The 22,946-nt window shown below is 49.0% G+C and overlaps 1 protein-coding gene across 1 annotated transcript in view; it reads right to left on the minus strand.

Annotated features, from left to right (window-relative positions):
- ALG13 (ALG13 UDP-N-acetylglucosaminyltransferase subunit) overlaps nt 1–22,946 on the minus strand; it is a 75,852-nt gene that overhangs the window by 7,846 nt on the left and 45,060 nt on the right. The window contains exons 19-30 of the mRNA XM_038747700.1: nt 22,305–22,441; nt 21,473–21,710; nt 20,557–20,670; nt 18,631–18,778; nt 17,935–18,070; nt 16,926–16,961; nt 16,500–16,555; nt 14,855–14,926; nt 12,641–12,806; nt 9,278–9,427; nt 1,327–1,367; nt 264–447 (exon numbers count right to left, since the gene is read on the minus strand). Coding sequence (XP_038603628.1) covers nt 264–447; nt 1,327–1,367; nt 9,278–9,427; nt 12,641–12,806; nt 14,855–14,926; nt 16,500–16,555; nt 16,926–16,961; nt 17,935–18,070; nt 18,631–18,778; nt 20,557–20,670; nt 21,473–21,710; nt 22,305–22,441 — 1,478 coding nt within the window. The remainder of the gene's footprint in view (nt 1–263; nt 448–1,326; nt 1,368–9,277; nt 9,428–12,640; nt 12,807–14,854; nt 14,927–16,499; nt 16,556–16,925; nt 16,962–17,934; nt 18,071–18,630; nt 18,779–20,556; nt 20,671–21,472; nt 21,711–22,304; nt 22,442–22,946) is intronic.

Here is a 22,946-nt window from a genome sequence, read left to right on the forward strand (position 1 = left end):
CAAGTCACTTCACTTCTCTGGGCCTCAGTTCCCTCATCTGTAAAATGGGGATTAAGACTGTGGGACAACCTGATCACCTTGTAACCTTCCCCAGCGCTCAGAACAGTGCTTTGCACATAGTAAGTGCTTAATAAATGCCATCGTTATTATTATTGACTGCGTGACTTACAAGTATCAGAGTCCGACCCACAACAGGAGGAGACGTACACGCTAACCAACCACAGCCAGCCTCACGACGTGACACAGTTTCCCCGGAGACTCACCACTGGCTGCTGTTTCCAGGGGTCCTTGTTGTCCGTCGGCACTCCCCCCATCGCTATACAGCTGGGCAGCCGTCTGGTCAACCATCGGACCAGGGTCCGCGTAGGCTGGATAGGACTCTACAGGCGACGGCTGATGCATCTGGGGCACGTACACCACTGAGTGCCAGTAGTTCTGATGGTAACACTGGGATGTAAGAAAGGGACAAGAAAAAAAAATTAAAAATGTTTTTAAAAAAGGGAAGGACAACTCTTACCCACTTTAAGTCTGAAAACCACTACTTCCTGATCCCCTGGGAGAGAACATACTAGGACAGGATATCCCCAGGGGAGACACCAAAGGTGTTCAAGAAAACTGCAGAGTACCGTACCCTCAGAGTGTGGGACTCTCCCTGTCCAGCTCCTCGCCCGGATGTCCCTTCCAATGCCACCGTGCTGTGGCAAGACGGATGCCTGGCCTGGAGCGGGCATTCCCTAATTTCGCTGTCAAGGCCTGGCCTGAACGCTTAGTGAATGTTAAGTAAGCGGAGTGTCTTTTCCAATTGTTTAAGAGACCCTTCAATTGCCTTCTAAAAGGCCACAGGCACAAAAATGAATAACAAGGATGACATCCTGTCTTCTCCATACTGTGTTCAACCCCTCTCACCCAAAGGGGGTTAGTGCTCTTCATAAGGTAGGCACCCAACAGGGTGTGACTGTGACTTCTAGGCTGTGAGCCCTCTGTTGGGTAGGGACCCTCTCTATGTTGCCAACTTGTACTTCCCAAGCGCTTAGTACAGTGCTCTGCACACAGTAAGCGCTCAATAAATACAGTTGAATGAATGAATGAATAGGGGCTACCCACCCATTCAATAAAGATAATCCAGTTCCAGAAGTCTCTCTCACTTGAGGGGGACAGAGATTACCCACCCAGAGATTTGAGCCAGGCAGTGCCCACCTCCTTGGTGCTTTTGAGCCAGGGTTGAGACACTTTCCCAGAGAGCTCATTATTAGCCAGTCTCCTACAACACCTGCCACAGCAGAAGACACTAACCAATTTACTCCAAGGACCATCTGAAAGACTTACCTGCAATCCCAGATTAAAATAGTACTGCAAAACCTTTGTATCTGAAACGAAAAGGAAAACAGTCAAGCCTCTTGGGCTCGTTGAGGGAGGCACATCGATGGGGAGGATCTAATTTAATGAGCCTTTCCCTTGGAAGCTTTATTAAAAGCAGACAGTTGGACCGTTTCACAAATCAATACCGAGATTTCGTGGTGATGGTGTTTGGTCTCTCTCCTGGGTAAAAAGCCATAAATATGTCCAGCGACTGCTTCGACAGAAGGCACGTGTCAAGACCTATTCCATTCCAGGCAGTAAACACATCAGATATATGACTGTATTCCAAACCAAAAGCTTTTAAAAGTCTGCAATACTGGGGGGAGGGGGAAGAAGAGCCATCCCCCTTCATAATGATCAGTCACACAAGCATGTGCGGTGGGGGAGCACATTAACTGAAGCATGTACGTGAACTTAAGGCACAATCAAAATGCATTAAGGGAAATAAAAAGCCTCAGTCAGAGGTAGTGGGTGCATAAAGGAAGAGATGAAGGGATGGGAAGCCCCATAATGGAGCTTTCAAAGCTTAAGTCTTCTTTAAGACCTGTTCTACTTTTGAAAGGCCCCTATTCCCAACCCCACAGGGGCCAGCTCTGTGCTGAGCTCAAAGCGGAGGACTGTAGGAATATTAGGTAAAACTTGATCCCGCCTAAATGTTCTAGTTATCCAGTGAGGAAGAGGAGACAAACAAAAAAAAACCCAAACCCCCACACCCTCAACAAAACATGCATTTATTTTTATGGGACTCGAGGTCCCGAGTTCCAAAGCGGCCCTGAAGCGTGAGCGAAAAATGAGAATGACTTGGTCAGGGCTGGAAAGCTGTTAGCAACACTCTGAGGGGCTGGGCTGGCTAAAGGCAGACGGCAGCCAAAGCCAGGCGACAGACTCCCTGGGACACCTCCAAAGTGGGCTTCCCCATCGTATTTGGTAAGTCCTTACTCTGTCCCAAGCACTGTACTAAACCCTGAGTAGACAAAGTAATTACTTCTAGACTGTGAGCCTGCTGTTGGGCAGGGATTGTCTCTTTCTGTTGCGAATTTGTACTTTCCAACTAATAGCTCGATAAATACGACTGAATGACTACATCAGGCAGTCCCACCCAGGACTCAAATTCCTGGGGAGCAGGACAAAAAGTACTTTACGCCCATTGTACAGATGGGAAAACGGAGGCCCAGAAGTGAGGTGACTTGCCCACGGTCACGTAGCTGGTCATCAAGAGGGCTGGGATTAGAATCAGGCTCTCAACTCCTAGTCCTGTGCTCTTTCCACTGGGGCATGCCCCTTGGAAGTGGGGCAGTCAGCCAGTCAGTCGTATTTGTTGAGCGCTTACTGTGAGCAGGGCACTGTACTAAGTGTTTGGGAGAGTACAATGCTACAATATAAAAATGGACACATTCCCTGTCTATAAGATTACCTCCTCCAGGAAGCCTTCCCAGACTAAGCCCCGCTTTTCCTCTGCTCCTCCCCCACATCGCCGACTCCCTCCCTCTGCTCTACCCCCACCTCCCCGCTCCACAGCACTTGTGTATATATATACGTATTTATTTTTCCATTTATTTTATTAATGATGTGCATATATATCCATAATTCCATTTATTTATATTGATGCTATTGATGCCAGTTCACTTGTTTTGTTGTCTGTCTCTCCGCTTCTAGACTGTGAGCTTGTTGTTGGGTAGGGACTGTCTCTGTTGCTGAACTGTGCTTTCCAAACACTCAATACAGTGCTCTGCACATAGTAAGCGATCAATAAATATGTTTGAATGAATGAATACAGCGAGCTTACAGTCTAGAGAGGGAGACAGATATTAAATTATCTGTCAGATATGATGAGGGAGGGCATTCCAGGCCAGAGGCAGGACACGGGCGAGAGGTGGGCAGCGAGAGACAAGATTGAGGTGCACAGCATATGGCATATATCGACTTCCATTCCTCAAAGACCCCAAGGGTGAGGCTAGAAACTTCCAGCACACACTTGGTACAAATCTTCCCTGAAAGCTAGGTTCACGGCCAGGCTATCTGGGAGTGAGGGAGCCCTCGGCCTCAAGACGCCTGGTTCTCGCCTTATGAAGAAAGCACGGTCCAGTCGCTTTGACACCAATCGACCCCGACTACTTCCGACTTTGGGTTCTCTCCCACTGAACCCAAGGTGGGGGGGGCGGGGAGACAAGAGAAGAGTTTGCTGCTCTCCGACCAACCTTACTGAAGGGACATCTGTTCCAGGAAGCCTTCCCTGACTAAGCCCCCACTTTCCTCTTTTCCCACTCCCTTCTGCATCACCTTGATTTGCTCCCTCTATTCTTGCCCCCATCCCAGGCCCATAGCACTTTAGTACATATCTATAACTCTTTTTTTTAATAATAATTTCTGTCTCCCCACCTCCAGGCTGTAAGCTCATTGTGGGCAGGGAATGGGTCTGTTTATTGTTGCACTGTAGCTCTGCACACGGTAAGTGCTCAATAAATACAACTGAATGAACGAACTCCCCCATTCACCACAACTCAGGGGACCCTGAGTCCCCTAAACCCGTCTCAAACCCCATCTAAACCAGACTCTGCCCCTGGGGTCTCCTAAGAGAGGACACCGATGGCTCCCTTTGGAACCGAGCCAGCCATTCATCATCCCACTTTGGGCCTCACTGCGCACTACCTGAGGACAAGGATCACAACTAATCCTTTTATTTTACCCGAGGCTATCAGTATAGAGCTCAGCACTATAGACTGTGAGCCCACTGTTGGGTAGGGACTGTCTCTATATGTTGCCATCTTGTACTTCCCAAGCACTTAGTACAGTGCTCTGCACACAGTAAGCGCTCAATAAATACGATTGATGATGATGAGCACACATTGAGTGCTCAGCAAATAACGACGACGGTACTTGTTAAGCGCTTACTATGTGCCAAGCACTGTTCTAAGCGCTGGGGAAGATACAAGTTAATCAGGTTGGACACAGTCCCTGTCCTACGTGGGGCTCTCAGTCAATCCCCATTTTACCCCAGGCGGTAACTGGGGCCCAGAAAAGTTAAGTGACCTGCCCCAGATTGGGCGGAGCTGGGATTAGAACCCAGGTCCTTCTGATTCCCAGGCCCTTGCTCTATCCACTAGGCCACACTGCTTCTCAAATACAACAGGAAGAGGGCAAGCACCATCAATGGATGATACCGCACGAAATGCCGTCATCCTGCCATCTCCCCTGCCACGTGCCTTCTTGCAGGATCGGATGTCTTGACTGCCTCTATATGTTGCCAGCTTGTACTTCCCAAGCGCTTAGTACAGTGCTCTGCACACAGTAAGCGCTCGATAAATACGATTGATTGATTGATTGATTGATTGGAAGCAGTCGGGAGAGGGGCTGCTGTCCTCGAGGCTCTGGGGAGACCAGGCTACCAAGGAGATGACTGGGAGACAGAGCAGAGGCTCCAAACAAGAAAACTGGTAATCCATTCCACCCCGGGGCCACTGACAAAGCCCCCCAGGCCCGTCCAGATATGCAACATGCAGCAGAGGAGCAGCATAGCATAGTGGATAGAGCACGGGCCTCGGAGTCAGAAGGTCATGGGTTCTAATCCCAGCTCTGCCACTGGTCTCCTGTGTGGCTCTGGGCAAGTCACTTCACTTCTCTGGGCCTCAGTTACCTCACCATGTAAAATGGTCATTCTGTGAGCCCCACGTGGGACAGGGACTGTGTCCAAACCCGTTTGCTTGTATCCACCCCGGCGCTTAGTACAGTGCCTGACACACAGTAAGCGCTTAACAAATACCATCATTATGCTTAGGCTGAAGGAGAACAGGCATGGAAGTCAGGTCATGGGTTCTAACTCCAGCTCTGCCACACACATGCTGGGTGACCTCTGGCAAGTCACTTAGCTTCTCTGACCCTCAGTTACCTCATCTGGAAAATGAGGATAAAGACTGAGCCCCTTGTGGGACAGGGACTGCGTCCAACCTATCTTGCATCTACCCCACTGCTTAGAACAGTGCTTGGTACATAGTAAGCGCCTAACCAAGTACTATAATGATTATCCCGGAGGACCAACACACCGTGAGGAAGGAAATAAGCCAGCCCCCTGATTGATTCACTGGCCAGAAGCGCCATCTCTGCATTCGTCCATCTGGGCGACGACGTTAGGAGGCTTCCTTGGAAACATACTGCAGCCTAAGAGGACAACTCTCTCCCCTCCCTTCTTATAGCTTCATCCTGATCCCAAAATGGGTGACTGATCAGACCCTTGCACCCCAAATGTCACGATTATGGTTATGGCTCAACTTCTTGCAGAAAGAGAATTCTCTGCCTGGACACTCACGCAACGGTCATCCGTCCACTTCTTAGGCCTGGTTAAGCATTTCCCCTTGAGAGCACTCAATCAGTGCTCTTATCCTCTCCCACTACTACCCAGCCCGTACTCTTCGCTCCTCATCCCAACCCACTCACTGAGCCTCTATCTTGCCTCTTGACAATCACTGGTATTTGAGCACTCGCTATATGTGGGGCACACTGTACTAAGCACTTGGGAAAGTACAACTGAATTGGTAGACATGGTTCCTGTCCACATAGAGAGGAAGATTATATTACAAATAAGGGAAATGGAGTGGAAGAATGTTTATGTAAGTGATGCGGGAGTGAAGTGTTTAAGGGGTACACAGCAGAATGCATAATTAACAAGGGAAAGGAATATAGGGGAAAAATGAGGGCTTAGTCTGGGAAGACCTCTTGGAGTTGGGATTTTTAGGAGTGTTTTGAAGGTGGGAGAGCGGTGGGCTGCTCCAGAGAAGCAGCGTGGCTCAGTGGAAAGAGCGCGGGCTTGAGAGTCAGAGGTCATGGGTTCTAATCCCAGTTCCGCCACTTAGATGTGTGGCTTTGGGCAAGTCACTTAACTTCTCTGTGCCTCAGTTACCTCATCTGGAAAATGGGGATTAAGACAGTGAGCCTCATATGGGACAACCTGATTACCTTGTATCTCCCCCAGCACTTAGAAGAGTGCTTGGCGCATAGTAAGCGCTTAACGAATACCAAAATTATCATTATTATTATTATATGAAGGGGGAGCCTGCTCCAGGACCAATAAAATGTGAGTTGGGCTTTGAGGGTGGGGAGAGTGGTGGTCTGAATAAAGGTGGAAGGTGTGGATTGGGGCTGATGCTGTCACTGAAGGCAGCACCACCATCTGTCTTGTTTCAGTTTCTTGTTCCCTCTACTCAGTTGAGGGAGCTTGGGAAGAGTCATCCAAAATAGGACTGGTGCAGAGCTTAGCGGCAGACAAAGAAACGCGATGCCATCTTGCGTGAGGCGGAAAGGGAGTACCCGGCTCCCAAGCCAAACCTCCAATATCCTCTGACATCCCCAGACGTATGGGGTTGCAGCAGAGACTTGGCATGTTGGCTTCCAGACTGTGTCGTGAGCAAGAAATGTGTTATACTGTACTCTCCCAAGTGCTTAGTACAGTGCTCTGCATACAGAAGGTGCTCAACAAACACTACTGACCGACTAAGCTCCTGGAAAATGAAACAGCATGGTGTAGTGGATAGACCATGGTCCTAGGAGTCACAAGGTCTTGGATTCGAGTCCCAGCTCCGCTGCATACCTGCTGTGTGGCCTTGCCCAAGTCACTCACTTCTCTGTGCCTCAGTTCCCTCATCTGTAAAATGGGGATTAAGACTGTGAGCCCCCGGAGGGACAGGGACTGTGTCTAACTTGAGTACCTTGCATCTACCCCAGTGCTTAGAACAGTGCTTGGCATGTAGTAAGTGCTTAAATACTATTATTATTATTATTAATAATAATAATAAAAGGCAAGGGCTTCAGGCTTCTGAAGACAGATGTGTGATTCTAAACAAAGTCTGCGAGGCTGGGAGAGGAGGAGGCGGGGTAGAGGAAGTGGAGCGAGGCTGGAGATGAGAGGGAGAGCCTTGACCACAGGTAACATTGCAAGCATGGTGGAAAACAGTCATCTCCACTTCCAAGGTTCTGATGACAGAGACAGACAGACATCACCTATCTCAAGCAACTGACATTCAAACGGTCAGGATGACAGTGAAAACCGAGTACCCGCATAAACTCCCTCCTTGCCCACCTCCAGAGGTAGTTGGTGGGAAGACCTTGCCCTGAAGGGAAGTTTCCACTGGGAAGAGAGTCACAGGTACCACGGGATCCTTCACCCTCACACCAAACTCTTTCCCCGAGATGAGCGGATGCTTACCCTGGAGCAGGATGTTGTCACCCTAACGGATGCCCATCACAAACCGGATTGTTAATGGACAGGGTAAAAGTGACGTGCTCTTCTTGGCACCTCGAACTCTCTGGATGCCCCCGACATCTCCAAGGCAATTTTGGGGCAGCACAGCTCATTAACATTCCCTTGCTTCTAACCACCAAGGGGGAAAGTAACACTGCTGCTTCATCATCTCCCCAACCGTCACCACTCCCTCCTTTTGGCTCCTTACCCGAGGGCCAAGTGGTACTGGATCAACACCACCACCGTGGACAGCAAGTTCAGAGGACAAAGGTTCACTGATTTACCTGGGTGTGGGCAGTAGCCTTCCCAATACACTCCTATGGAGATCACTGCCAGATTTCCTTTCTCCGGGTCTAAAGTCTCCCTGGAGTCTCCGTCTTGTGGAGGTTGCCAGTCACCCACTGTGATCTACAACCCCGAGTGGGAAGCATGGGATTCCCCGAGTGTCGCCCTCACGGCCTAATGTCCCCTTCTCCACAGGAGAGTCCAGAGCCTTGTGCTTTTCAGTAAGTCTTGGTCCGTCCAAACCACGTGTAATAAAGGCCAGCTGCTCCCCTTTCCACAAAATGGCCTTCCTCTAGCCTCTCCTTTGGACTTTTGCGGCGAGTGGTTGCTTTGGAGCCAGGAGACCGACAAGGAGGAGGATGCACGGTCAGAACCAAACTGTTCTGTGGCCTGAAATAGTCTGCCGAGCTCCTAGACTCAACGATGCTCCAACCCCACAAAGCTACCACAATCACACTCACAAACACACCCCACCACCCCTTTTCCCCCAGCCCACACTTCACTACAGTTCTGCCTGGAACTTTTCTTTGCAACTCCAGCAAGTTCTGCCACCAACACCACCTGGTAGGGAAGATGTGAATCAGTGGAAGGTAAGAGCAGCATGGCCTAGGGGAAAGACCCCTGGCTTGGGAGTCAGAGGTCTTGGGTTCTAATTCCAGCTCTGCCAGTTGCCTGCTGTGGGGACACAGCAGGCAAAGCACTTCTCTATGCCTCAGTTTCCTCAGTCCTCAATGTGGAATCTCAATTCAATAAGCAGCAGCAGGGCCTAGTGGATACAGCATGGGCCTGGGATTCAGAAGGACATGGGTTCTAATCCTGACCCTCTGCTCTATGACCTTGGGCAAGTCACTTCAGTTCTCTGCGTTTCAGTTACCTCATCTGTAAAAGGGGGATTACGACTGCTTGTATCCCCCGCAGCTCTAAGTACCGTGCCTGGCACAAATAAGTGCTTAACAAATACTACAATTATTCTTAGTTGTTATTATTCTCACTCCTGGAGACCATGAGCCCCATGTGTGGCAGGGATGGTGTCCAACCAGATCATCTGGTGTCTACCACAATGCTTGGCAAATAGTAAACCCTTAAATGCTATGTAAAATGGGCCCACTTGACCGCAAGTCTCTTACGGGCACGAACCGTGTCTTGTTTGTTCGCCTCGACCCAGTAGGAATCTTTGCACGCATGTGCTATGAACGCCGATGAGGTTGTGGCCCTTAGACTCGGAGGGAGATTTCCCTGAATCCCAGGGATGTTTGCAAACCCTGCTCAATGGACCGCCACGCTTATCATCAGAGAAATAACGGCCAAACATTCATCGCTTTGTGGCACGTCAGGGGCTTCTTACCGGCGGCAACTAGAAAAAAAAAGGTTAAGGGCGATACGAGATGAGGAAGCGCTTACCTCGGGGAAGGTCACTGCCACTGGGGTCACAGGAGTAGGGCGGAGGTGGGAGCGGGAGGCTCCCAGCATCTCCCACCTCAGCCAGAGCGGGCGGGGAAGCAAGAGCAGCAGCCGGAGCCGGGTGGTAGAAGGATGTCGACGGAGCCAACACTGTCAAAGTGAGAAGAACCAATGTCAGAGCCTGCCCACAGTCCGTTGCCCATGAAGGCTAAGTCCAAAGTTCCCAAGCTAGTGGACCCAAGGGCTCTGGTAGTGCTCAGCACTCCGGTTGTGGCCACAGCCCTTCTTGAGCGACTCGGAGTTGTGGAAGAGCAAGAGATGGGTGAGTAATGGGAGGCTGTGGCAGGGCTTTTCAATTCCCCAGTGGGCCCCTGGGCAAGAACTGGTGCACGGAAGTCCTCAGTTCTGATCTTCCCCACAAACTTTGCATTATCCAGCTGGCCATCTTGGGCTTGTGGCATCTCCACTCAAGGTAAAGGGGCTGCTCACTTGGGAGGGTATGATCCAGGTTGGTGACTGGCTCTAATATAACCCTGCAGGAATCGCATCTCCTCCAGAAAGCTTCCCCCAGTTAGTCTCACCTCCCCACCCCTCTGGCCCTCCCTTCTGCATCACTGGCACGCTTAGATCTGACACCCCCCCTTGGGCATTACTTCCCTTTTATTTACCGTAATGTCTTCTTTGGTATTTGTTAAACACGTATTATGAGCCAGGCACTGTACTGAGTGCTGAGGCAGATACGAGTTAATCAGGTTGACAGGCCCTGTCCCACAGGGCTCAGGCTTACTCTCCATTTTACAGATAAGGTAACAGACACAGAGAAGTGACTTGCCCAAGGTCACGTATCAGACAAGTGACAGAGCCAGGATTAGAATCCACACCTGGCCCTGGCTCTATCCACTAGGCCATGGTGCTTCTCAAATCATCAATTCATGGTATTTAAGCCCTTACTCTGTGCACAGCATTGAACTAAGCGCTACCACGCTCCTAGAGAAGCGGCGTGGCTCAGTGGAAAGAGCTCGGGTTTGGGAGTCAGAGGTCACGGGTTCAAATCCCAGCTCCACTGTTTGTCAGCTGTGTGACTTTGGGCAAGTCACTTCACTTCTCTGTGCCTCAGTTACCTCATCTGTAAAATGGGGATTAAGACTGTGAGCCCCACATCTGACAACCTGATCACCTTGTATCTCCCCCAGCGCTCAGAACAGTGCTTTGCACATAGTAAGCGCTTAATACCGAAATTATTATTATTACTAGATTGTAAACTCCTTGATGGCAGGTATCCTGTCTACCAACTCTACTGTATTTTCCCACAAGTTTAGAACAGTGCACTGCACACCCTAAGCACTCAAAATCCAAATGATTGAACAAACCTGGACAAAGCACAACTTCTTGTTTTTCAGCCTGGCACTTAGAAGGAAAATTTCTTGACTTGGATGAAGTACTGGAGGCAGCACGGCCTAGACGTCAGAGGGCCTGGGTTCTAATCCTACTGCCACACACCAGCTGAGGGACCTTGGGCAAGTCACTTCTCTGTGTCTCGGTTTCCTCATCTGCAAAGTGGGCATTCAATGCCTGTCCTCCCTCCTACTTAAACTCGGAGCCCTTTGTGGGACCCGCTGATCTATCTACCTCAGCACTTAACAGTGTTTGGCACATAGCACTTAACAAATACCACAATTCTCAAAAGGAGCATGAGTCTGGAGGTTGGAAGATTCACTCATCCTGCCTCACCCCAGCGGGGTCCACCAGATGAATTGGTCTGTAAAGCTGATTCCCGGCATTAGACACACTCACACACAACCACTCTCCGGCCACAGTGGGTATTAAATGTAGAAACGGGGACAGCTTCCCGAGTCTGTGTTGCAAGACGGATTGTCAGGCATTGGCCTTCTCAGCTAGCGGCCCACAAACACACACTCTCACCATCGGAAGCATCTGAGTCCAGATGGCTATAACAGTGGCATTTGTTTAACACTTGATAGGTGCCAAGTACTGGAATACGTACAAGTTCATCAGGTCACACAGCAGGCAAGTGGAGGACCTGGGATTAGGACCCAGCTCGTTCGGATTCCCAGGTCTGGGCTCTTTCCACTAAGCTTTGCATATAGTTGACTCACCTTCCAAAAGCCTCTACTGAACTGAGCACCTATAAGCAGAGTGGATCCTAGCGACCTTGAGAAGCCCAAATTGACCGGAGATGAGGTGGGGTCAGCTACCCACAACCCGTTACCCAACCCAGAGGCTTCAGCGGTAGATCCAATGACGGCGGAAATGTCGGGGGGCATTCCGCTCAGCCCACATCAGAGCTGGGGGAGCCCCCCTTGCCGCCAAACCCAATCATCAGATGGCATTTGGATTCTGCTGAACACCCACCAGGGTGACGCCAGCCCCTGCTCTTTCATATCCTCCGGCCCCAGTCGCCCCAACACAGGGGCGAGGGAGACCACGTCTGTCAGTGGAACCAGTAAAATTCATTCAATCGTATTTACTGAGAGCTTACTGTGTGCAGAGCACTGTGGCTACACTCAAGTGGATGACACCAGGTAATAAACGGAGAAAAACAGTGGTTAGGGCACAGGCCTGGGAGTGAGAACATCATGGGTTCTCCTTCCAGCTTCGCCACTTGTCTGCTGTGTGACCTTGGGCAAGTCCCTTCACTTCTCTGGGCCTCAGTTATCTCCTCTGTAAAATGAGCATTAAGACTGTGACCCCCCCAATTTGCTTGTATCCACCCCAGCACTTAATACAGTGCCTGGCACATAGTAAGCACTTAACTGTGAGCCCACTGTTGGGTAGGGACTGTCTCTATATGTTGCCAACTTGTACTTCCCAAGCGCTTAGTACAGTGCTCTGCACACAGTAAGCGCTGAATAAATACGATTGATTGATTAACAAATACCATTATTTATTAAGGAGCAAGTAAGAGGCACAACAAAACCTGGATGCCATGGGCCTCAGTTACTATACCACATTATCCCCAAGACTAGAACATCTGTGGCCCATATCCCAAAATTGCAGTCTCAGAGACCCTTCATTTTTTTATTTAAATGGTTTTCATTATGTGCTTACTATGTGCCAGGCACTGTTCTAAGCATGGAGGAAGATACCAGCTAACCGGGATGGACACCGTCCCTCTCCTAAATGAGGCTCACAGTCTTAATCCCCATTTTACAGATGAGGTAACAGGCACAGAGAAGTTGCCCAAAGTCACAGCGTGATAGAGCCAGGATTAGAACTCGGGTCCTGGCGGCTCCCCGGCTCACATTAGGCCACGCCGCTTCTCTGAGAAGGTGCAGTCGCCTGGATTGTGGGTCTGGAGGAACCAGGTTTCCCCTGAATTCAGTCCAGCTTGAATTCACTTACCCGACCTCCCCACGGGGGTTGGCGACAAAGGGACAGGCTGTATCACAGACTGCGGTGCCACAGATGAGGTGACGCTAGCTTGGGGGGCTGATGAGGAGTTTAAGACTGCAGCTGCGACAGGACTAGCACAGGAAGAGGTCGAGATGACCGCAGAGTTCACCATCACCTTTACGAGGGAGAAGGAAGAATTAATTGCATTTACTGCACGCTTACACTGTACAGAGCACCGTACTACACGCTTGGGAGTGAATGTAACGATGTAACAGAGTTGGTAGACACATTTCCTGCCCACAACGAGCTTGCAGCCTAGAGAGGAGGACAGACAACTTCAACTTAAGTTTGCCTTATCCCTCGAGAGGGTGACCAGGGGTTGCCTTTGGAAACATCACACTACTGGTTTTTACCAAGGAAACGTAAAAGAGGATTCAACCGTTGGAACAGAGATGCAGTTTTCATGTAGGGAAGACATCTTCCCATTCAAAGGCTACCCAGGCTGAAACTCTGGCTTGGCCCGTTCCCCCAAATGGGTCTGTCCTCGTTCCTCTACAAGGGGAGAACAAGACAGGACTAAGGACTTCCAGATCCTAGATTATTAACAGGAAGAGACATGGCTTCATCCATACATCCTAGCCCCTGCTCATCCAGCGATCCTGTCTACATGTTTTGTTGTCTGTCTCCCCCTTCTAGACTGTGAGCCCTTTGTTGGGTAGGGACCATCTCTATAGGTTGCTGACTTGTACTTCCAAAGCACTTAGTACTGTGTTCTGCACAGAGTAAGTGCTCAATAAATAGGATTGAATGAATGAATGAATGAATGAAAGTTATGTCCGGGAACACCTATGTTCCATGTGGCCTCAAGCACTTTTTTTTTTTTTTTAATGCCATCTGTTAAGTGCTTACTATGTGTCAAGCACTGTTCTAAGCGCTGGGGGAGGTACAAGTTAATCAGGTTGGGCGAAATTGCTGTCTCACTTGGGGCTCACGGTCTTAACAGGAGGGAGAACAGATATTGAACCCCCATTTTTCACTTGAGGAAACTGCGGCATGGGGAATAATAATAATGATGATGATAATGGCATTTATTAAGCGCTTGCTATGTGCAAAGCACTGTTCTAAGCACTGGGGAGGTTACAAGGTGATCAGGTTGTCCCCCGTGGGGCTCAAAGTCTTAATCCCCATTTTACAGATGAGGTAACAGGCACGGAGAAGTGAAGTGACTTGCCCAAAGTCACACAGCTGACAATTGGCGGAGCCGGGAATTGAACCCATGACCTCTGACCACAAAGCCCGTGCTCTTTCCACTGAGCCACGCTGTGACTTGCACAAACTCACACAGCAAGCAGTTGGCAGAGCCAGGATTAGAACCCAGACCATCTGACTCCCAAGCCCACGCTCTTTCCACTAGGCCACCCGTGTGTACATTAGCACGTACGTAGAAGGGCCTCCCACGGAAACCAGAGGGGTCTAAATAATAATAATAATAATGATGGTACTTGCTAAGCGCTTACTATGTGCAAAGCACTGTTCTAAGTGCTGGGGGTGACAACTGGAGGTTGTCCCACTTGGGGCTCACAGTCTTAATCCCCATTTTACAGACGAGGGGACAGGCACAGAGAAGTGAAGTGACTGCCCCAAAGTCACACAGCGGACAATTGGAGGAGCCGGGATTTGAACCCATGGCCTCTGACTCCAAAGCCCGGGCTCTTTCCCCTGAGCCACGCTGCTTCTAAAGGTCACAGGATCCATGATCCTGCTTCCCTTCAGGCCCACATCTGGTTCCAAGTGAGCCCAGCCAGGTTCCCCACCTCTCTGCGCTCGGTGACGGCGCTGCTTGGCTCCCAGTTTGCAACCTGAAAGCACTCGGGCATCTGGAGCAACAACTGGTTGTTCCGTTACATCAATCAATCAATCGCATTTATTGAGCGCTTACTGTGTGCACAGCACCGTACTAAGCGCTTGGGAAGTACAAGTTGGCAACATATAGAGACAGTCCCTACCCAACAGTGGGCTCACAGTCTAAAAAATGAATTTGGGCCTAAATATGGGGCTTTTTCTGACGATCCCCCCCCCCAGGACTGTGAGAACTCTTCAAACCTTCGCCTTTTAAAGGCAGGCAGCAGTTGGGAGGGAGGGAAGGGAAAGGAAAATCTAACAAATAATAATAAATAAAAAAATATAAAACCCATCTTAGCGGGAGCCGCTCTAGAGTCTCACCTTCTGGGAGTAGCTGTATGAAGCCACACCATCTTGGGGCAACATGGTGCACTGCCCTCCCTCCTGCAGAGACTGAAAAGGGCATAATAAAATAATAATAATAATAATAATAATAGCATTTGTTAAGTGCTTACTATGTGCAAAGCACTGTTCTTATGGTTAACCATTAAACAACCAAGACAGTGGAGATGGGTGGGGGGGTAGATGGGGAAGAGATTCATTGATTCAGTCATTTATTGAGCGCATACTGTGTGCAGAGCACTTTTCTAAGCGTTTGAGTACATCATCATCATCATCAATTGTATTTATTGAGCGCTTACTGTGTGCAGAGCACTTTTCTGAGCGTTTGAGAGAGTACAACAATAAGCAATGCATTCCCTGCCCACAGGGAGCTTATAGTCTAGAGACAAGTCTCCCAGAGGGGCACAGTCCCTAGCCTGGGCCCAACTTTGCTCCAGTTGGAGAGCAAAATGATCAAAGAAGCTCCACGCCCCAGGACGGAGGACAGGCCGAAGTGAAGTCTCTTCTCTTAGAGAAGCAGCATGGCTCAGTGGAAAGAGCGCGGGCTTGGGAATCAGAGGTCATGGGTTCTAATCCCGGCTCTGCCACGTCAGCTGTGTGACTTTGGGCAAGTCACTTCTCTGTGCCTCAGTTCCCTCATCTGTAGCATGGGGATTAAGACTGTGAGCCCCACGTGGGACAACCTGATTACCTTGTATCCCACCCAGCGCTTAGAACAGTGCTTGGCACATAGTAAGTGCTTTAATACCATCACTATTATTATTATTCCACACTGAGTACGAAAATGACAAATCCTCAAGAGGAACTCATCCACTTGAGGTAACCAACAGAGGGTACCCTAACTAGTTCTCTGCCTGTAACCAGTCAACTACAGGTTGCTTTTTCCATGCTCCAAGTTGACTTTTTTACGGTATTTATGCTTTAGTAATAACCAAGCCTCTCTAGACCCGAAGGGAGTCTTTAGCAGTGTGAAGGACAGGCAGCCAAGGTGAGGCTCAGCTCTGTGTCCAGCCCAAGAAACGTGTTTTAATAGCAAGGACTGTGGGTAAGCTAGGGCAGTGGCCTCTTGCGAGTGCCCACTCAACTTTGGAGATGCCTTGACAAGGTTTTCAGAAGAATTTAAGCCCTAACTGCTCTAACCAATGGGGTGGAAACAAGTTAATCAGGTTGGACCTAGTCTCTGTCCCCCCGGGACTAAAGTCTTAACCCCTAATTTACAAATGAGGTAACAGATAGAGAAGTTAAGTGCCTTACACAGGGCCATAAAGCATACAAGTGGCAGAGCTGGGATTAGAAGGCAGGTCCTTCTGAATCCCAGGCCTGTGCTCTAGCCACTAGGCCATGCTGAAAGTCAATACTGTACCCAGCTAACTGCAGTAGTGATGGTGTACGGCAGAACACCAAGCACTTGGGAAAATATAAAAGCCAGTGACACATTCCCTGCCCATAGGAAGCTTGCACGAGAAATACTCTTCCGAAAAAAGGCGATGCAGGGCAAACTCTGACCAGGGAAACTAATTCATCCTACACTACCCTCTCATTTCCCAACCACGACAACAAAATTTCCACTACCGAGTTTGACTCGGCTCCGCTGAGCTCGGAAAAAGGAGCGTTAACCACTCACCAGGTTGGCTGTAGATTCCACTGTGCCATAGACAGCCGAAGTCTCATAGTCTGGGTCTGGAGGGCAGATGTGGCAATAACAACAACAATAATAATATTTGCGGCATACATTAAGTGCTTACTATGCGTCAAGCACTATACTAAGCACTGGGGTAGATATGAGATCATCAGGAGCAACATGGGGAGGGAGAACAGGTATTGAATCCCCATTTTGCAGATGATGGTGAGACACGGAGAAGTTAAGTAACTAGCCCATGGTCACCCAAAAGGCAAATGGCAGAGCTGGGATTACAGCTCCCAGGCCCATGCTCTTTCCATTATGCCACACTTCTTCCTTAGAAGAGAAACAAAGCCCCCACAAAATAAGCATTTCAGATCTATACATCCTCAAATTCGGATGACAGGAATAGACCTGAACCTTCCTCACCTGAAGGACTGTACATATATTCTTCATGGTATTCCCCTGGAAATAAAGGAGTGGGGGAGAGAAGAAGAGAAGGCTTGTTTCTTTCTTTTTTTTTTTTTTTTTTACAGCAGTCTTCAAGATGAAGATACATTAGAGGCCCTAAAGTCGAAATTTGAATACAGTTTTACACCCCCAGTAGTCACGATGGGAGCTCATGTTTGGATCAGTTTTCAGGGGCAGACACTATCTCGGGGAATGCCCTTATAGCAAGCAAATACAGTTTATTCAGGGCCTGGAGAGCCCCTTTATGCTCTGGGTGCTGCGGAGAACAGGCAGCGTGGCAAGGGCCTAAATTGTGGGTTTGTGTTAACACGATGCCCTTTCCCAATCCTTCAGCAATAACCAAACCTCTCCAGGACCGATGGGAGACCTAGCAGTGAGGACGGGCAACCAAGGTGAGGTTCAGCTTTGTATCCAGCCCAAAAACATGTTTTAATAGCAAGGACTGTGGGTAAGCTGGGGCAGTGGCCTCTTGCAAGTGCCCACTCAACTTTGGAGACACCTTGACAAGGTTTTCAGAAGAAATTTAAACCATTTAGATCTGTGATGTGTGTGCTAAGCCTCACCAGATCAAAGGTTCATTACTTCCGTGGTGATAATCAGGATTTATTGAGCATTTACTGTATGCAGAGCACTGCTTGGGAGAATAGAGCACTACAGAGTTGGTAGACTAGTTCTCTGCCCATAAGCTGATCCCAATGATATCCGCAGATACTTCTCAGAACTTGAACAGCCCAATTCCCAACTTATAAATAGCCCTATCTTTAGAATTGTCTCTGCCTTTCCTCCCCCATCCCTAAGAAGCCAATGGCTTATTCCCAGGAGGACCAGGACAAACTCTGGACAAAACTCTCGAGGAGGGTTTCTTTGCCAGGTCGAAGGCCTTAGGATTTCCGGGACCAGGAGTATGGCCAGCAGAACAAGCCAGGGACTTTTTGAAGCAACTTTCCCTTGGTTTTGGCGAACTCACCATTGTCACTTGGCTCATCTACTTCTTCCTCTGAGGAATTCAAAGTCTGTTTGCCAGGAGGAATGGGACCAGGGCCCCGTCTCGCTACCCAAAATCCTGTCGGCCCCGGGACCATTGGAGTCTGACTGCCTTGACTCTGGGAAGCCAGAAAGATAGAAAACGTTTCTCCGAGTTAGTCGGCATTTGCTTCGAGGGTGGATCCTTTGCCCCTTTCGTTCTTTCAATCCTATCTACTGAGCACTTACTGTGGGCAAAGCACTGAGCTAAGCATTTGGGAGAGTATAATATAAAAATAGACACATCCCCTGCCCACAGCGAGCTCACAGTTACAGTCCCTTCTAAGAAACTGACGGAGCTAGGCTCTTTAAGTAACATGTGAGGGGTTAATCTCATCTGAATTATATGGGAGAGGACTGAGAAGCAGAAGGGGATAAAAACCAGACTGCATCTGGGAAGACCTCTCTTTCCTAATTGTTACCCCATCAGAAAGGCAGTCTATTACATGCTGCTGGAAGTTGACACTTCCCAGCAAACACTGAATGAAGGGATTTCTTTCCATGCTTCCCTTACTTTGAAGCAGGCACGGCAAGTGGGGAACCCGCCCAACCTCTACCCGCCGCCCCACAGGGTGTTCTTGTTCTAAGCACAACACACCTGCGGAGCTTGCATTAAAAAGGTTTTGGCCCCATCACTTACAGGCAGAGCGGTCTCATCTCCTTCTTCTATTTCATAAAAGGTGATAGTTTCTTCCAAGCCCCTGGGATCCTCTCCATTCTCTGGGACATAGGCGTATTGGCACTCTTTATTCACACAGTGCATCTGCCGGCGACTTCGGCTGTAGGAGCTCCGAGGTATTTGAAGTGGAGAGAAAAAAAAAAAAGAACCAGATGAGAGAGAGAAGGCTTTTCAGCTTACTTCAATTCCAAGAGGCTTAAAGTGGGATGTTTTATTTAAAACAACAACAACAAAAAAAAGCCATAATAACTGTAAATCAAGTAGATGTGATCTCCGTCTACCTTACTGCTCCTACTGGCTAAGGATAGAGCCATAAGGAGATGAGCTTGTTGTGGACAGGGATCACGTTTACCAACTCTGTTACACCGTACTCTCCCAAAGGTTTAGTGCAGTGCTCGGCATACAGTAAGTGCTCGAATATGATTGATTGAACAGGATTGTCAGATGGCAGAGGGGGCATCCTCTAGACTGTAAGAGTATTGTGGGCAGGGGAGGTGCCTACCAACTTATACTGTACTTTTCCAAGCACTTGGTACACTGCTCTGTACACACTAAGTGCTAGACAAATACAATCGGCTGATTACACTTTGCTCATTTTGGGCAGGGAGCACGTCTACCAACTCTTATATTGAACTTTCTCAAGTGCTTAGTACAGTGATCTGCACACAGTAAGCACTCAGAAGCCACTGATTGACTATGGAAGACTAAACAGGAGAAGCACTGGGAAACAATGCACAGCTGTACGTGCTGTCAAGTTATTTTTTGCAATATTTGTTAAATGCTTACTATGTGCTTGGCACTGAAGTAAGCACTGGGGTAGATACAAATCAGGCTGGACACATGCCATGTCCCACATGAAGCGAACAGCCTTAATCCCCATTTGACAGATGAGGGAACTGAGGGACAGAAAAGTGAAGCAACTTGCCCATGGTCACATAACAGACACGTGGCAGAGCCGGGATGAGACCCCAGGTCCTTTTGACTCTCTGGCCTGTGCTCCAGCCATTAGGCCACGCTGCTTCTCAGACATGCCGGCAGGAAAGGACCTTGGGAAGCACTCCCAGGTACTGCGGAACTGTCTCAGAGGAGTCAGCCCTACCTGAGGGCCAGCAGAAACTGGACAGGTCCATTACAGAGGAAGAAAGGATAAGTGATAGGCAAACACAAACAAGGACTGCATAGACAGAGGGCACCTGGTCTGAGATCTCAAACAACTGCCCTATCTATGCAACTCCCGTGCAAGTGATTTCCTATCTTCACATCACATCTGGCCCGCTAATCAATCAATCAATCGTATTTATTTATTGAGCGCTTACTATGTGCAGAGCTAAGAGTTTGAGGAGGTTTCTGGGGGGAAGGGGACGGTGAGAGTGAGATAGAGAGAGAGAGAAAGAAAGAAACGCACACACATGCACATTAGGGGAGTATATGCTAGCAGATAAAGGAATCAGTAAAATTTGTGCTGTGCTTGTAAAACACTGGTGTGCACCTTAACCAGCTAATGAAACAGATTCTGGGTAAATCTGATTGCCATTAGTGGGACTATTGGGAATCTGTGAGAGGAGAATGGGTGAGAGGGAAGGAAAAGGAGAAAAAACAAGATCAGGTAAAAAGGAGGGGGTGCAGGAGGTCAGACTTGAGGGGGAGAGGGAGAGAGGGTCTAGCTGCAGAAGAAGCAGGAATCCAAGGGCAGACTGAGCATTGCTACTAATGTCACCCACCCTACCTACAATTCAATCCTGCTAAAAATTAACATAACGTGGGGGGAAAGATGGAGAGAAATCACTGCCAACTTGTACTTCCCAAGCGCTTAGTACAGTGCTCTGCACACAGTAAGCGCTCAATAAATACAACTGAATGAATGAATGAACGAACGAATGAACTTACCGGGATCTGTAGGAAAAGTTGTCATAGCTCTGGTAACACCTCTTTGCTGGGCTAGAATAGAAGGCAACCTCAGGGCCCACTATATTTTGCCGGTTAATAAATCGAGTCGACCCCCTACAAGTGAAAAAACAACCTTCACTTGTCGATGAAAACTCAGAAGCCACTGCATTTGCTTAGATTCAAAGCTGGAAATACCCTCCCCTCCCTACAAGATAACCTTTGGCCCTGCTACAGTCATCATCATCATCATCATCATCATCATCAATCGTACTTATTGAGCGCTTACTATGTGCAGAGCACTGTACTAAGCGCTTGGGAAGTACAAATTGGCAACATATAGAGACAGTCCCTACCCAACAGTGGGCTCACAGTCTAAAAGGGGGAGACAGAGAACAAAACCAAACATACTAACAAAATAAAATAGGGTAGATATGTACAAGTAAAATAAATAGAGTAATAAATATGTACAAACATATATACAGGTGCTGTGGGGAAGGGAAGGAGGTAAGATCGGGGGGATGGAGAGGGGGACGAGGGGGAGAGGAAGGAAGGGGCTCAGTCTGGGAAGGCCTCCTGGAGGAGGTGAGCTCTCAGCAGGGCCTTGAAGAGAGGAAGAGAGCTACAGTCTCAAGGTTAATCCCACCCTGTCCCAGCCACGACTCTTGGGTTGCAATGCCCAGCTCCACAAGGGCTAGCATTAGTTCTACCTCGAACGTATATATTCCAAGAATCCAGTTTCCCCACTAGCCCCAAGTTTAAACAAAATAAAACAAACGAGAAGGAGAGAAGGCTATTCATTATTCCCCAGGCCAGTTTGCCCAAGCCCACAGGCCAGTGCTTCTTCTCACAGGCTAACGAGCAGCAATGTGTCTGCTTCATGGTCGGGGGAAGGAGGGAGCGAAGAGGAGTCTCTAACCTGGGGATGCCAAACCCCTGGCCATGACGTGGAGGGGGGTGCTGAGTCCGGAAGGGCTCGAAGGAGGCGATGGTGCCAGTGCCCTGCAGGCAGTGCATCGGAGGAGCGCGTCCCGAAGGAATGTTGTGCTGGAGTCTGGGAGGGAGGGCGGGCTGCCCTCGGGTGTAGGCCACCGTCATGTAGACCTCCTTCCCACGAACCTTCTTGAACAGCCTTTTCCGGGACTTCAGATCCATCTCTGTCGTGTCGGGTGAACGAGAGCAAGTCGGGCTGGAGGATTTTGTACACAAACACCCATCCCGGGCCCAGGACTTTAAGAGACCCAAACACCTAAAAGGGATTAAAAGCCATGGGCCCAGCCTAGGTTACCACATGATTCTACTGGGGGCAACTGTTAGAGAAGAGCTGTTGGCTGCGTTTTCTTGTTTGAAAAAAGAAACAACACAATTTAAATGATGATGATAACAACAATGACAATGGTATTTCCTAAGATTTAGTATGTGCCAGGCACTGTTCTAAGCGCTGGGGTAGATCGAAGATAATTGGGTTGGACATAGTCCCTTGTCCCACATAGAACGCACAATCTTAATCCCCATTTTACAGATAAGGGAATAGAGGCACAGAGAAGTTACTTGCCCCAGGTCACACAAAAGACAAATGACAGAACCGGGATTAGAACCCAGGTCCTTCTGATTCCCATGCCCATGCTCTGTTCACTGGGCCACGCTGCTTCTCTAAGCATTTCTAACACTACACTCCAACTCCTTAAAGAGATTTTTATATACAGTGGACGATGGCTGAGGTAGAGGGAAGGAAGTTAAGGGCTCAATACCATACAAACCCATCTCAGAGATGTAGCCCCCAGACATTTTCTGGTAGCTGCCTCCTTTCCGGCTGGGAATGACATTCCACGCAGGCACAGGTGTCACGGGGGTCACTGGCTTTAGGTTGGCCAGGGGAACAACATGCCTAGCAGACAGGATACCATTGTGAACTCATTAGAGATGATCACCTCGATGACTTGATTTATCTGAGCAGCCAACCCCAAGACCATGCTACAACCTTGACTTGTGTATGAAGAGAGAACCTAACAAGAGTACTTTTTGTGTAACCAAAACTGCACATGGATGGGGTATTTGTTCCCGCCCCCCACGTCCTCACCCACTCACAGAAACTGCTAGTTCCCAAGGCTTTCGGCACTGGGTCTGTTCATCTTCAAATGCCCCCTTCCAAATCCTCCCTCGCCTCCCTAAATTTCCCACCCGCAGTGTGGTTCCCTGGAGGCAAGCAGACCACAGTTGGTGATTTATATCAGTCGAGAATAGACACAGGCAGTTAACACACATTTGGGGGAAGTTACAGACACGGAGGGATGATGCTTGGCCTGAGGCAAAGTCCAATGTTCTATCTAGCCCAGAATTCAGTCTCCAACTGTGCCAAGGGGGGATGCTTAGAGGAGACAGTGCATGTCCTC

This window comes from Tachyglossus aculeatus, chromosome 6 (genome assembly GCF_015852505.1).
Source record: "Tachyglossus aculeatus isolate mTacAcu1 chromosome 6, mTacAcu1.pri, whole genome shotgun sequence".
In the NCBI taxonomy this organism is placed as follows: domain Eukaryota; kingdom Metazoa; phylum Chordata; class Mammalia; order Monotremata; family Tachyglossidae; genus Tachyglossus; species Tachyglossus aculeatus.